Source organism: Erpetoichthys calabaricus, chromosome 2 (assembly GCF_900747795.2).
Source record: "Erpetoichthys calabaricus chromosome 2, fErpCal1.3, whole genome shotgun sequence".
Taxonomy (NCBI): Eukaryota; Metazoa; Chordata; class Cladistia; order Polypteriformes; family Polypteridae; genus Erpetoichthys; species Erpetoichthys calabaricus.
In genome coordinates, this window is record NC_041395.2 from 108,635,358 (window position 1) to 108,651,351 (window position 15,994).

Genomic DNA, 15,994 nt, shown 5'->3' on the forward strand with positions numbered 1-15,994 from the left:
CAAACATTCAACAATGGCCAGATACTCAACTGGCTTAGCTTATAGTGCTGCTTTGAAATACAAACACAAGACCGAGACCAAGCACAAGGTTTATTCTCACAGCCTATTTCATTGATAAAAATGAACTGTTGAATACTGAAATTGTGGTGTTCATTTGTTTTTTTGAAGACCGTAAAGTGTCTGTCATTAAAATAACTACTAAAATGTGCTGAAAGCAAGAAATGCATATACTAGGTTTATTTGAATATCAGAGATACTTTGTAATCTACTATTACAAGTATATTGATGAATATAATTAAAACCAATCTGTTTGTAGGGTTATTCTCAATCTAGACATAGGCAGTAGCAAGGATATTGTTTATTACTTATGAAACTTACACAACATATACACTTTATGTTAAAATGCTGCTTTACCGTAGACCATAAAATCAATAGTTTATTTAGAAAATGAACACCTATTAAATAAGCAGTATAATCTGTTACTTAACAATGCATATTATATCACAAAGTAATTAAGATTTTTTTTGCTATTCACTCTGGCACTACAATTACTAGACTTGTCAAAAGCACTTGACCTTGATCAAAAAGCCCTTTGGAAGTTAAAAATATGCCGCACCATCCTACAAAATGAAGCGTGGTTTTGTGATACTATTACATTGAAGACCCTTATAGAATATGAAGAAGATTATGAATTAAAATCATTTCCAACAACATTCTCACCAAGAAACAGCTCTGGGCAGTGTAGCAGTATGTTAGTTAATAATTGGTATTTATTGGGTAATTAATCCAAAATTGCAGTTTTAATGTGTTCTCTTCATTAGAAAGAAGTTATTATTTCATTTTCCTGTTTCTGTTGTTGGGTTAGTTAATAACTTGTATTTCTTTGGTAATTAATCAAAATTTAAACTTTTCTTTCACTCTCTTCATTAACAAGAAGTTATTGTCTCCTTTTCCTGTTTCTGTTGTTGGGGTTGGATACATGCTGATAATATTTGGAGTATATCTTCCTTAAGCTTGTTTTTTTAAAGCACCCATTAAAAATAAATATTTATTTAAGATGCAAGTGTTTGTATTTCATAATTATTCCATATAATTCGATCAACACACTGTTGATGGTGTCAACAGTAGAATCTGGGAAACAGTTAGAGAAACACTACAGAAAGCATGGCATTGTATCATTGAATGCCCTAGATCAGGTGAGTAGTTTGTGAGGGAATTTTAGCATCAGTACATCATGCGTCATTTTAACATAAAACCTACGCTACCTCCTCTGCTTTTTTTCTGGCAATTCAGTTTGCCGTATGTAATAAGTAGAAAAGCAATAAAGCTAAATTGCAGAGTCTGGGTCAGTGATGGTTCTGAAAAACGATAAAGCAGATGTTGTTGATGTCTGTGTGTGAAGTTAATCTTCCTCTAATATCATCTAGTTTTTTATGCAACAAGTAGCCATTGGCAAGAAAAATATTGCACCGAGGAGTTCAGTGGTTGCTGTATTGTACCAGAACACCTCGCCTTCATGTTCAATTACCAGCTCATCTTTTTTCCTTGTTTTGTTTTTAGATTGACTCCTGTCAGTTGTGTTTGGCAGTAGATAACAGATGATGGCAGCTCCAGATGTAGCCAAACTAAAAGTCAAATCTTAATTTTTGCTTCAGTATTTAAAATAATCTGGTCATAATGAATAATTACTGTGGAGACACTTCACATACAATAATGCCAACAACTAGATTATACACCAACAAAAACTCTGTGAAGACTGACATGAAACATGTTGACAACTTAGGTGCCATAACAGACTAGTTAGCAATTTCTAAATTAGATAATCTGTGACATATATACATTGACAAATGCAATAGTTTCTATGGTGATTATAAAAATAGGGTTGCAGTAAAAATCCATTAAAAGCTGTAAACATTTCTGTTTTCACTCAGCCGTGTTGTTTATATCCATGCATTTATTCTGCTGCACAGAAAACTCCCTTTTCAATTCACTCCTTCTGTCCTTCACCCTCGACTCCATGGCTTTTCATTTGGGAGTGCCATTTTTGTGCATGGAGCAGTACTCTGCCTCAAAGTGTTTGTGCTACCTCTTCTTCTCTCATTAATTTTAGCACATTTTCTGTTGGAATTCTTTTACACAGTACAGCACCCTCACTTTAGTCCTGCCCTTTTAAATCAGTGGGCACCCTCCATTTAAGCTTGGCATTCCTGATTCATTCATGCCAGAAGTTATTTCAACAGGTCTTAGATTGCCATCCTAGTCTCATGTTAGTGAATTGATTAACAAATTAGACTTTTTTTGGGCTTGTGCACTTTTGATTTTGTGTGCTGTGGTTGTTCTCAGGTTATCTCTGTCTCTCTGCATGTGTTCATGTTTTCACCATTAAATTTTATTCTTTGCAGTTGTTCTTCTTTTATCATTTTTCTCCATGTTCTGACATTTTTTTTTCTTCTCCCATTAGAAGCCAATCCTGAAAAATTTAACAGCCGCTTCCGAAATAAAATGTTCTATGCTGGGGTAGGTATAAGTTAGGAATAAGCAACCAATTTGAATATTTTCTAGATCTTTTCTTTCTCTGATTTTGCCTTTGTTTTTATAGACAGCCTTTTCTGATTTTTTGATGGGAAGTTCTAAGGATCTAGCAAAGCATATTAAAGTAGTGGTGAGTATGGCATGTGACTTGATTACGTGAGGGGTGTTTGCGATTATGAAACGTTTGGAAGTCCAATTTGACATCCCTCTCCTTGTGGTTAGAGTTGTCGTTTTTTGCACAATTGAAAAGCTCTTTTATTATCTCCTGTTTCATTTTTGTTGCTAGTGTGATGGAACCGACCTGACATCAAAGATCCAGGATTTAAAGCTGCAGTGCATAGTATTCCTCAACATTCCCAGGTGAGATACATTCTTAGAATACTCAGGGAGATTAAGCAGATACTCATGTAATCTGTGTAGAAAAATGACAAACAGTTCCTTAGTAGTACAGTACACCCCCAAAATTCGCGGGGGTTATGTTCCTAGAGCACTCGCGAATTGTGAAAATCAGCAAATTTTGAATGTGGTTAAGAAAAATGCCTATTTTTATAGTTTAAACCTAAATTTGCCCCCAAAACACTTTAATTTCAACACAGCTTAATATATTACCTAAAAAGAATGTAAAGGTAAACATGTATACTGTACTGCTATGTCTCATGCAGTGCTAGAATGTATAATACCGATGTTACCGCTATATGTACAGTACTGTAATGCATGCAAGCGTGTTTTCATTGCCAGAAGCCTTAGAAAGGTGCAGGGCGTTTCGGCAGCATCTTGGGGCTTTAACCCTTAAACTGCCACATACTTGGGGGTTAATGCATCCCTGGATGCCAAATATTTTTTTGCTGCACTTTAAGTAAACGTCACTATTCACAAAGAAAAAGTGAAATTTTAATAGAACACGTTTTTTTTTTTCATGCAAAGAGCATCACAATTACTGCATCACTGATCATTTTACACACTGCTAATGAACTGTAAAAACTATTTAAAAAACTACTGGAACAATATGTACAAGATGCAACTGATGCCATGGATGAAATTAAGTAAATCACCGAGCCAACTACGTTTGAACTGGCAGCACGCAAGCACACAGAGGTAAACGCTGGCGCTGGCAGGCTAGTGCAGCGGCTCAATCCCAGAGACAGTGAGGCTGCAGGGCATCACGCTTGGGTCACAAAATTGCACAGAAACACAGGAGATTGTAGAGTCAAGAACTTTATTCAAACACTTCAAACAAACATGTCTCTTTCAGAAGTAAAATGAGCTCAGTATGCAGTTAGTTATCGATTAAAAGAATAGGCAAACATCATAGGGGAACACAACGGGAGCGGGACCTGCAACAGGAGCAGAGGATGTCTGGGGAAGGAGAGAGAAACAAAGCAATCAGCCAAAAAGGACAGGCACTGTTCAGGCTTTTAAGTATGTGTAGCATTGTGCGAGAAGCATATGACGCAACAGAGCAGCCGCATGTAAGCCCTGCAAGTCAGGGAGCAATGTGAAAGTAGTCTATCAACGTTTTTTAAGAGGGATTTTTAAAAGCCCCCCTGCTCACAAGGGGCTGGCAGTGGTAACGCCCTGCTCACAAGGGGCTGGCAGTGGTCAGGAGCTGGCTGCTCAACAAATGTACGGCACTGCGTAATCAGCTCCTGCGTGCTCGCAAATGGCACTGGAAAATGACTATAGCTGCTTGCAGCGGTTTAAGGGTTAAGAGGAACAAAACGGAAAACACAAAAACACTCAGCTGGAGATGCATCACATTCAATCAGCAGCAGGAAGAAATGAATAACGTTGTAGCGGCCGGGTGCCGCTAAGATTCACACCGTCGAGAAGATGGTGATTTATTTATTTTTATGGGGGAGATTCCAGGGACGCACCCAGCCTTGGCCCGACCCACACGCATACACAAACAGAGACAAAAACAAAGCAAACCGGTAATCAAACAGCAAATAAAGAATGTAATGAAAACAAATGAAATAAATGAAAACAATGATACCACCCCTGTTCACCTTACAGTGATTACACATTAAATACAACAAAGCACCAACAAAACACACACAGTAACTCATGAAAAACGTTCATGAAAAATGGCAACGAATGAAATGTAATGATGAAAATAGATAGTCCAGAGATCCACACCTTGAATGGGAATGTAAAGATATTCCTACCGCTAGTTCCTGAAATGGTGAAGACGGGTGCACGGGTTCAGGAGCGCTTCTTTCTTTGCAGGATGGACATGAATCCACTTACAGTCCTCATGTATACAGGCAGACGGCAGACAATCCAGATGCCAAACACGAAACGATCCAGGACAAAACGAATAAGTACAGGTAACCCAACAGAAGGCAGGCAGAGATACAGAATTACAAAAACTTTTATTTTTGCTTTTAGTCACCGGCCCCGTTTTCAAAAGCCGCGCTGACATCCTTTGACCCCAACAGCCCCAGCACCCTCAGCAGAAGACCAATCAGAGCCACTGCAGGGACTGCTGGGAGTTACACTTTCAAATTCTATTGGTTACTTTCACCATCCCAAGCCACGTTTCCTCTATAGTTGCTTCCAGTTCTCTCTGCCATACAGTATTGCCATGGAAAAACCCATAAAAATTGCAGAGGATATTTGTGGTTTCTGCTAACAATTATTAGTTCTAAGGAAAAATCCGTGAATGACTGAGGCCACGAACTCTGAACCGCGACTTCGCAGGGGTCTACTGTAGTTGGTTTCATATTGCAAAGATAGTAACTAGTCCATTGTTGTTAAATTCTGTTGTGGTTGTGATGGTGTTGTAGTTTCAATGAGGCCCTGAAAAAAATGGTTTACTTACCTCACAGTCTTAATTAACTACCTAACCCTTCCACACAATCCCAAAAATATGTGATGAACAGCATGTCACCAAAGCATTAAGTCTTCTTCTTCTTTCAGCTGCTCCCATTAGGGGTTGCCACAGCGTTTCATCTTGTACCATATCTTCTTGTCCTCTTCATCTTGCTCTGTCACTCCCATCACCTGCATGTCCTCTCTCACCACATCCATAAACCTTCTCTTACACCTTCCTCTTTTCCTGTTGCCTGGCAGCTCTATCTTTAACATCCTTTTCTCAATATACTCCGCATCTCTCCTCTGCATATGTCCAAACCAACACAATCTCGCCTCTCTGATTTTGTCTCCCAACTGTCCAACCTGAGCCGACCCTCTAATTTCAGTGCCACCATCTCCAACTAATATAACAAAGTTGGTCTATAAGGGGAATAAAATTGATGAGCCACAGTGTGAAGTTATGGGAAAGAGTAGTGGAAGCTAGGTTAAGAAGTGAGGTGATGATTAGTGAGCAGCAGTATGGTTTCATGCCAAGAAAGAGCACCACAGATGCAATGTTTGCTCTGAGGATGGTGATGGAGAAGTTTAGAGAAGGCCAGAAGAAGTAGCATTGCGTCTTTGTGGACCTGGAGAAAGCATATGACAGGGTGCCTCGAGAGGAGCTGTGGTATTGTATGAGGAAGTTGGGAGTGGCAGAGAAGTACGTAAGAGTTGTACAGGATATATACGATGGAAGTGTAACAGTGGTGAGGTCTGCGGTAGGAGTGACGAATGCATTCAAGTTGGAGGTGGGATTACATCAGGGATCAGCTCTGAGCCATTTCTTATTTGCAATGGTGATGGACAGGTTGACAGACGAGATTAGACAGGAGTCCCCGTGGATTATGATGTTTGCTGATGACATTGTGATCTGTAGCGAGAGTAGGGAGCAGGTTGAGGAGACCCTGGAGAAGTGGAGATATGCTCTAGAGAGGAGAGGAATGAAGGTCAGTAGGAACAAGACAGAATACATGTGTGTAAATGAGAGGGAGGTCAGTGGAATGGTGAGGATGCAGGGAGTAGAGTTGGCGAAGGTGGATGAGTTTAAATACTTGGGATCAACAGTACAGAGAAATGGGGATTGTGGAAGAGAGGTGAAAAAGAGTGCAGGCAGGGTGGAATGGGTGGAGAAGAGTGTCAGGAGTAATTTGTGACAGATGGGTATCAGCAAGAGTGAAAGGGAAGGTCTACATGACGGTAGTGAGACCAGCTATGTTATATGGGTTGGAGACGGTGGTACTGACCAGAAAGCAGGAGACAGAGCTGGAGGTAGCAGAGTTAAAGAGGCTAAGATTTGCACTGGGTGTGACGAGGATGGATAGGATTAGAAATGAGTACATTCGAGGGTCAGCTCAAGTTGGACGGTTGGGAGACAAAGTCAGAGAGGCGAGATTGCATTGGTTTGGACATGTGCAGAGGAGAGATGCTGGGTATATTGGGAGAAGGATGCTAAGGATAGAGCTGCCAGGGAAGAGGAAAAGAGGAAGGCCTAAGCGAAGGTTTATGGATGTGGTGAGAGAGGACATGCAGGTGATGGGTGTGACAGAACAAGATGCAGAGGACAGATAGATATGGAACAAGTTGATCCGCTGTGGCAACCCCTAACAGGAGCAGCTGAAAGAAAAAGAAGAAAATTCCTCTGCTTTTGTAAATATCACAATATAATACTGGTAACATGCAGTTGGATAGTGACTTGAAAAAGTATTTGGTGAGAGGGACAAGCATGTTAAAATGTCACTTTCCTTTTGAATCCTAATGGGTTTTTGGTTAATTGAAATGCAAACTATCTACTTGAAGTTTGTCTCTCTGTGTAGGTATTGTGCTGGCACAATGCCTTGGGGAAACCCAAGTGAACACCATGACTTTGAGCCACAGCGTCATGATGATGGATGCATTGAAGTGATTGGTTTCACCAAGACATCTCTGGTGAGTTATTTTTCACATTCCTTTCCTATTGAGTCACTCTGCCTACATCCTTAATATTATTCACCTTCATTCTTAGTACTATTTAGAAAGATTCCGGCTGAACATAGGCTGATCATTTTTGTCCTTACTTTGATAAAATGATTTAGTTAACATTGGTACCCATAGTTTTTGGGGGTTTTTTTTTGGTTTTTTTTTGGGTTGGTTAGTCACTTTTCTATTCCCATCTGTTTCTAGTAGAGTTTAATCAAGATTGCATCAGCGTGCATTTGTTTGCAAAACTGAACCATAGGTAAAAATTAAGTTAATGTGGAAAAATAAAAACACAGACCAATGGTTCGAGTCTTCATTAGGCATATCTTGAAGAGAAAAAATAAAGAGAAGACATCTGATTGTTAAACCTATTATACCATCCTAGATAACAGTTAGCAATCTTTATGTAATACGTTACACATGAGAAAAAGATTATGTCCTTATATTAAAAGGAAATGAATTTAAGTTTAATTGAATATCATTCACAACTAAATTTATTTTAGCCATTCATGGGTAAGATACTATTTTTAGGTTCTTTTAACTGATTTTAGGTTGTATTGTCCTTAAGCTGCCTTTGAAATGCTTATTTCAAATATACAGTAAGGAAATTAGTGGAGAGCTAATTATATTAAAAACTTCATTGTATCAGCAATTTTTAAGTGGATTTACAGTATATTATATAAACTGCAGGGTCTACAGAATTGCTAAGTTCATGAGTTCTGAGCACAGACTTCTTGATGCTACTCTGAAGATCCAGCTTAGTTCCAGTAGGCTACCACCTACTAGAGGAACGAGGCTGGACCTTGCCAGGGTCTAAGATCAGGCTGTTTCTAATGAGTTTGCACACAAGTTTGTGTGAGAAACTTGCAGACTTGTTTGCAACTGCTGATCCTAAAGTGATCTGGGAGGGCTTCTGTGACAAGACCCTGAAGGTTGCTGAGAGTTGTTTTACCAGTGTTCCAAGAAGGAGGTGTTTCATCTCACAGGGCACCCTGGATATCATTAAGAGGAGTTGCAGCATAGAGCTTGATTGCAACTCTGCTCTATACCGGGAACTGAGAAGAACAGATGTGAGGGCTCTGAGAGCAGATAAGGAAGTGCTTGTTAAAGGAATGGTCTAGTGACCCACATCCTGCTTACAGAAGAATCGAAGCACATCTGAGTTGAAGTCAGGGCAGGTGACAGAAAGGTGGCAATTATGACCCACTGGGCTGGCTACTTTTAGCATCTGTTTAAAGCTGATCCTCCAGTTAAGATGTTCTGACATCTCTGGATCTCGAGTTCTTGAGGCTGATCCTCCAATTAGCTGTTAAACTCCAAGTCTCACTTAGAACGCTCAGGTTGTGAACCAGCTTGAGGGTAGGATAGGCTTCAGGGACCTGTGGTATCCAGGGTGAAGTTCTCCAGGCTGGTGGTAAAGCTGTCCTCCTTGTGTTGCAAGCAATCTTTGTATCATCCCAAATGACTGGAAAATGGGGCTTGTCATCCCTGTATGGAAAGGGAAGGGTGATCGCCTGGATTGTGGCAACTATAGGGGGATCACACTGCTCTCGGTGCCAGGAAAGGTTCTTGCTAGGGTCATCCTCAGCAGGATCTGTGATCATTTGTTCATCACCTACCAGCGACTGGAGCAGTCTGGTTTTACACCTAAGAAGTCTACCATCGACCGCATCCTGGCACTGAGGGTTCTCATGGAGCGCAAACACATTTATCAGCAAAGTTTCTTTGTAGCCTGTGTTGATTTTCGTAAGGCGTTCAACTCAGTTGATCAAGCTGCCCTGTGGGACATCCTGAGACTACGCATCATCTCCCCAAAGTTGCTGGATATCATGTCCAGCCTGTATACTTGTACTGTGAGTATTTTTCCCAGTAGATTCTGGGGTTCATCAGGAGTATGTTCATGCTCTTACTCTGTTCAGTGCTTACACAAACTGGGTATTGGGTAGGGTCGTGGTGTCCAGCAGCTCTGGGGCATCAGTTGGTGAAGAAAGATTCACTGATCTTGACTTTTCCAACAATGCTATGATCTTTGCTGAGTCAATGGAAGCTCCGATCGGGGCTCTTGAGAGACTGAGCAAGGAGTCTTGACTGTCTGGGCTTGCGAGTGGCCTGGATAAAAACCAAGATCCAGGCCTTTAATGACCTCTTGGGCACAGCAATCTGTAGTATGTCTGTCTGCAGAGAGAGAGTCAACCTTGACAAGAGATTTACTTACCTCTGCATCAACATTTGTGTCTCTGGTGTCTCTTCCTATGACCATGGGGTGTCATGAGGTCACTAGAAAAGGTTGTGTGGCACTCCCAATATCTATACAAAAGGATAGCGGTCCAAATTTTTAGAGTCCTGGTGCTCCCTGTTTTGCTATATGGTTTTGAGACATTGACACTATCCAGTGACCTGAGATGTAGACTTAACTGCAACAGTGCTGTGGTTCTTCGGAGAATCCATGGGTAGTGCTAGTTTAACTTTGTGTTGAACAAGCGGTTGCTCACGGATTCCCAAATGAGGCACATTATCTGTGTGTGAGGGAATGTGTGAGAGGAGCATCAGTTACAGCACTATGGCCATGTGGCCCAATTCCCTGAGAGTGATCCAGCTTACATGATCCTCATTGTTGAGGACCCAAGCAGCTGGACCAGGCTAAGGGGACACCCATGTAACACCTGTCTGTAGCAGACAGATGGTCATGCTGTAGGTGTAGCAACACACTGTACCAATGCATACTTCTTGACCTGACCTGACCTATATGTTGTACAAGTCACCATCTTCTCCGGCTTTACAATATGATATAAAAACATCATCGTGCATCATTCATATGGGAACTGCATTGATAGCCTTGAATTACTTGTGTGAGTCAAGGATCATATGGCATCTGGATACAAAATGACACTCATTTTTGATTTGCGTTACAGCTCATGCTGTGTGAATGTAGATGGAGATGTCTGAATCTATTAGCTAGGGAGATTTAGTTTGTGACAAAACCTGAATCAACTGTCTACGACTTACCGTGGTTTAATATTTTCACAAAGCAGATAAGAATATTAGAATTACACAGATCTCCTATGTACTGGAGCCAAAATGTTCAATAACTCAGAATATTCATATTATAGTGTATTCAGTTATGTACATAATACTTATGGATTTGTTGCAAAATTAGAGATGGGTACATCTGTTAATGTGGAGCTAGCACTTACCCAGTAGTTAACTCTGCCTCTAGAACCATATTTTCCATCTTTCCCTTCCTCATCTTAAAGTAAAACATCTTATGCAACCTTTCCATATTTTACAAACGATATTCCAGCTCATAAACAAACTATATTATAATTGTAATTTTTTTCCCTGTCCACAACAAAGAAAAGTGCCTATATATAACTCAAGGAAAAAAAGAACAAAAAACAGAAAAAATATTTCTGATCTCAGAAAGATAAGTGTAATTCACATCCCAAAATGTAGGCGTAATTCATGTGGCAGGTTTCATCCGAGTCAAAAATGGAGTCGCAAAGGCCATTTGTTGCATTCAAATGTAATGACCCAGGACACTTAAATAAGGTAAATTTTCCATGGAAATGACATTTCAATGCAAGATCAAGAATGTGTTCCTTTACTGTTGTGAGCAGGACAAACTGGTTTAATTTAGATTTATTTTATATCAAGATAAGCTGGAGATTTTATTTCTAGGTTGATTTAATGAAAAAGAATGAGCAAACAGTGAACAGTAAAAGCTGTAACTGTTATCAATGCAACAAAATATTTATTAGTAAGAGAATGAGACTGAAAGCTGTTTAAGATCTGTACTTCATCCTGAATGTGAGATCCAGAGAGAGCCTCACTAGGGCTTGTTTATACTTCACGCTCAGAATGCGTACGTGTACGCATCATGGCTGCCAGTCGTTCCCAGCATTCATTTGACGCGTCCTCTGAACAGGTCCTCAGAAATGAAGGCGACACGTGCCGAGTTGCAATACCAACAAAAAGTTGGGGGTGTGCAGTGTGATAAAACTTGGAAAGTGACGTCAGAGTCTCTGTTTACTATCTACATGTGACAGAAAGCTGCTTTGAGGATCCTACGGGATCGATGTGTGCGCTTTGATGTTTGATGAATGGTTCGATGTGGTGAAGCAAAATGCCGACATACAGGTGCGTTCATGATGCTTTTATATTCAAGCGTTGCATATTCCCCATCGTAATGATACAATGCATTTTAAAGGTCTCACATACCATCTTTTGTGCCGTCTTTTTTTCTGGAGTTTCCTCCTGGCCTGCAAACAGCAATAGATCACCACGCAGAACACATTAAATGTATGATATTCCAACTCTCTGCACATTTAGAATCCTTAGATTTATACTTGATATCACTTTCATGATGAAATGCATTAAAGTATGTATGTTACATTTTACAGACAAATTGTTAATTTCATTTAAATAATGAATACTGTTAATAATTACACACATGGGGGTGACACGGTGGCGGAGCGGTCTCGCTGCTGTCTTGCAAGGAGTCATGTCGCTGGTATTCCCTGCCTGGAGTTTGCATGTTTTCCTGCTTGGTTTCCACGGTGTGATCCAGTTTCCTTCCAAAGATATGCAGATTTGGTGACACTAAAATGATGCTAGTATATGTGAGTGCTTCTATTCACCTTGTGATAAGCTGATGCCCCGTCTAGGGATTGTTTCTGTCTCGTGCCCAATGCTTGCTGGAATGGACACATCCCTAGATTGATGGAAGTAATCATTAAACATCCTTTTCAGAGATATTGCGGTAAGGTGTCATCGGAATTTAATGGGTGTTCCAGGCAATTCACAACACAGCGAAGCTGAACCTGTTCTCACAGTGATAATATCTCGCACTGCCACCTGGTGGATTCTTCCAGATTTACATAAAGTACGCGCGCAAGTATAAACAGTAAAACGCTTGTGTAGCAGGAGCGTCCGCTGGAGCATACATCACGTTGCATGAAGTATAAACCTGGCCTAAGAGAATGAGACTGAAAGCTGTTTAAGATCTGTACTTCATCCTGAATGTGAGATCCTGAGAGAGCCTTAGATTGACTAGTTTGAAATTCACACTTTCAAACAGATTTTACAGCAGACAGGTGTTTCCAGATGTGCTGTCCAAACTCTTCTTCAGAAACATAAACAGACTGGTAATGCATTAGTTGGACATGGAAACTGTGTTGTAGCAAACAAGAAGCACATCAAGCTTACTTCCCTTTGACATCAGAAGGTGACTGTGAAACCTTTATCAGCTTAGAACATAGCAGAAACCATTGGGGCTGTGGTACTCTAATCTACACTAGGAAGAAGCCGTTTAAGAAGTTGACTTCATTGACGTGTTTCAACCAAAAAGCCATTCCTTCAAGGTGGAAAGGAAGCCAAATAACTTGCCTACACACGAAAACAAAAGGATTGGTGTACAGAAAAATGGCAGCAAGTGCTCTGTATTGACAAAATTTGAAATGTTTAGCTTTCACAGAAGGCAGTTTGACTGTTGAAGGGTTGGAAAACAATACATAAATGAACGCATGCAGGCAACAGTGAAGCATATTTGAGGTTTCCTGAAGGTTTGTAGCTGCATTTCCCAAAAAAGGCAATGGTGATTCGATTAAAATTGATGGCCTCCAACTGCTAAAAAGTACAGGCAGATTTTTAGTCATGTAATGCATCAGGGAAGCATCTTATCAGTCCCAACATCATTCTGCAGTATGACAGTGATCCCAAACACATTGCCAAAATCATAAAACACTATCTGTGGTCAAGAGGAGCAGTGAATACTGTAATAGATGGAAAGACTTCTACAGATCCCCAATTTCAATATTATCAAGTAACTCTAGAATTACTTACAGAGACAGAAGCAAGTAAAGCTGGTGTTACATTACATGACTTCTAGTTAGAGGGGATATCAAACCTGACAGCTGTATTTGCTGATCTTGTCGCCTGTGGATGTCAGGTTAAATGATAAAAAATTGCAGATGATGGCAAACTACACAACTCTTTGACAACTTTCTAGCATAGTTTCACATTTCCAAAGTATTACAAGTGTAGCTGCGTTTTCCCAAAATTACCAAAGTTCAGCAGTTCTAGCATAAAAAATGGGATTCAACAAAATCCTGAAAATGATTCCACAGACAAAATATTTTCATTTTTAAAAGTTTTAGTTAAAATTCAAACAAAAACAGTTCAAACAAAAAATTTAAATAGCAAAATTAGAAAAGTTCTTGTTTAAGAGAAGTTTTGTTCAAAGCATATAAATCTTGTTAACATTTCTAATCATTACAAATCACTTCAAAACGTTTCTGAACCATTTCAAAACGGTCAGAAAACTGCATGTCTATCCCATTTCTATGCTGAAAATGGGTCTTTTAAGTCCCTGTGTACTGGGACCTATTCTAAACATCACTGTAACTTAAAGGAGGAAAAGACACATTGTCTATGATTATGAAAGAAATTTATATTCTATTGAAATTAAGCAAACACTAATATGACTTTAACTCTAAGTTTTACCTTTGTAAGACTGGCTCTTACAACAAGCTTGCCCCTTTTTCTGTCAGCCTATAACATGCTGCCTGACTGCACCAGCATTATGTTAATGCTTTCCAAGTATACCTGCAATGTCAATTCCTTTTTCTTTCTTTTTTTATTTCAATATGGTAGATAAAATACAAGACTTCAGAGAGACTACACATTTTCTGCTTTTGAGGTCCATAACATGTGTTCCACCAATAACCCCCTAAACCCCTTTTCCTTGTGGCCTCATTGCATGCTTTATACATCTGGGTAAATTCTCAGTGGTTGTCAGAACTTGACGACACAGAGTCTGCCTCTACGACCTAAAACAAAATCAAACCTGTTGATTTTTTCGAGCTGAGTCGCTGACTGGTTGAACAAAGTCTCAGGGGGATGTCAAATTACATGATTAATGGTCATGGGTGTGCATTGTGACTGCCTGGTAATTTAAAATTGCTGGAAAAATAGTGAAGTGTGACAGGAACTTAAGATAGCCAAAGTCTGCAGTAAAAAAAAAAGTTCTCCAAGAGGTTTGTAATACCCTACTTTACAAGTGTGCTTGTTGGGAAGGTATGCTTCTAGTTATAAGTCTGGCTCTTCTCATGCAAGACATATTGCATATCGCAGGTCCATGTTTCGTCAGTCCATAAAACTGTGTTCCAAAACTCTGCAGGTCAATCCAAATTCCTCCTGGCATGTCAGAAATGGAATACATCTCAGAATGTGGTCATGAAAGCCTTATCCATCCATCCATCCATTTTCCAACCCGCTGAATCCGAACACAGGGTCACGGGGGTCTGCTGGAGCCAATCCCAGCCAACACAGGGCACAAGGCAGGAACCAATCCTGGGCAGGGTGCCAACCCACCACAGGACACACACAAACACACCAAGCACACACTAGGGCCAATTTAGAATCGCCAGTCCACCTAACCTGCATGTCTTTGGACTGTGGGAGGAAACCGGAGCGCTCGGAGGAAACCCACGCAGACACGGGGAGAACATGCAAACTCCACGCAGGGAGGACCCGGGAAGCGAACCCGGGTCTCCTAACTGCGAGGCAGCAGCGCTACCACTGCGCCACCGTGCCGCCCTGAAAGCCTTATTTGTTTGTTTATTGTTTGTCATTAGGTCATCCTATAGATGTTCTTGTAGTAACACAGGGTGTTTTCTTAGGTAAACTGATTAAGGTGCTAGGGGCTCTTGATGAAACTTTGTGCTTTCTCCCATGGTCAGGCAGGTTTGCACCTGTGTCATAATTTTTAACCTCCTTATAATGCTCCAAATGGTGTCTCTTATGATGCTTCATTTTAATGAAATCTTCTTATACCCAATGTCCATCAGGGTCAATGAAATAATTTCTTCTCTGAGCTTTTGTGAAAGATCCTTAGTCTTAACCATAATTGCAACTTACCTTGAACACATTCTTGGATGGGGTTTATTTATGCATCACAGCTGAAGGAAATTAAGGATCATTATAAAGTAACCATACTAATTTGTGTTTTAATACCACTTTAAGCCATGAAACTAGCAGAAGGCTTTAAAAACATCAATATGAAATTGGGGTTTAATACAGTGCCCTTCATAATGTTCAGGGCAAAGACACATTTTTCCTTGATTTATCCCTCTGCTTCACAGTTTTTAATTACAAATCAAGCAATTCAGACATGATTAAAGTTCGCATTGCAGACTTTAATTTAAAGGTACAGTATTTGCATACATTTTGGTCACACAATGTAGAAATACTGCGGTGGGTTGGCACCCTGCCCGGGATTGGTTCCTGCCTTGTGTCCTTTGTTGGCAGGGATTGGCTCCAGCAGACCCCTGTGACCCTGTGTTCGGATTCAGCGGGTTGGAAAATGGATGGATGGATGGATGTAGAAATAACAGCACTTTTTATACATGGTCTCCCTATTTTAGGGCACCATACTGTTTGGGACACAACAGTGGTAGGTGTATTAAAACAGTTATATTTAGAACTTTGCTGCATATTTCTTGCATGCAATGACTACTTGAAGTCTGTGATTCATAGACATCACTGGGTGCTTAGTATCTTCTCTGGTGATGATCTGCCAAAATTTTAATGCAGCCATCTTCAGCTTCTGCTAAATTCTGTACTTGTCCCCTTAATGTTTCACAACTGCAAATGG

At 40.2% G+C, this 15,994-nt stretch overlaps 1 protein-coding gene across 16 annotated transcripts in view; it reads left to right on the plus strand.

Annotated features, from left to right (window-relative positions):
- dgkza (diacylglycerol kinase, zeta a) overlaps positions 1-15,994 on the plus strand; it is a 218,608-nt gene that overhangs the window by 151,262 nt on the left and 51,352 nt on the right. For all 16 annotated transcript variants that reach the window (XM_051922702.1, XM_051922705.1, XM_051922694.1 and 13 more), the window contains 4 exons: positions 2,462-2,517; positions 2,600-2,662; positions 2,819-2,892; positions 7,200-7,311. In XM_051922702.1, coding sequence (XP_051778662.1) covers positions 2,462-2,517; positions 2,600-2,662; positions 2,819-2,892; positions 7,200-7,311 — 305 coding nt within the window. The remainder of the gene's footprint in view (positions 1-2,461; positions 2,518-2,599; positions 2,663-2,818; positions 2,893-7,199; positions 7,312-15,994) is intronic.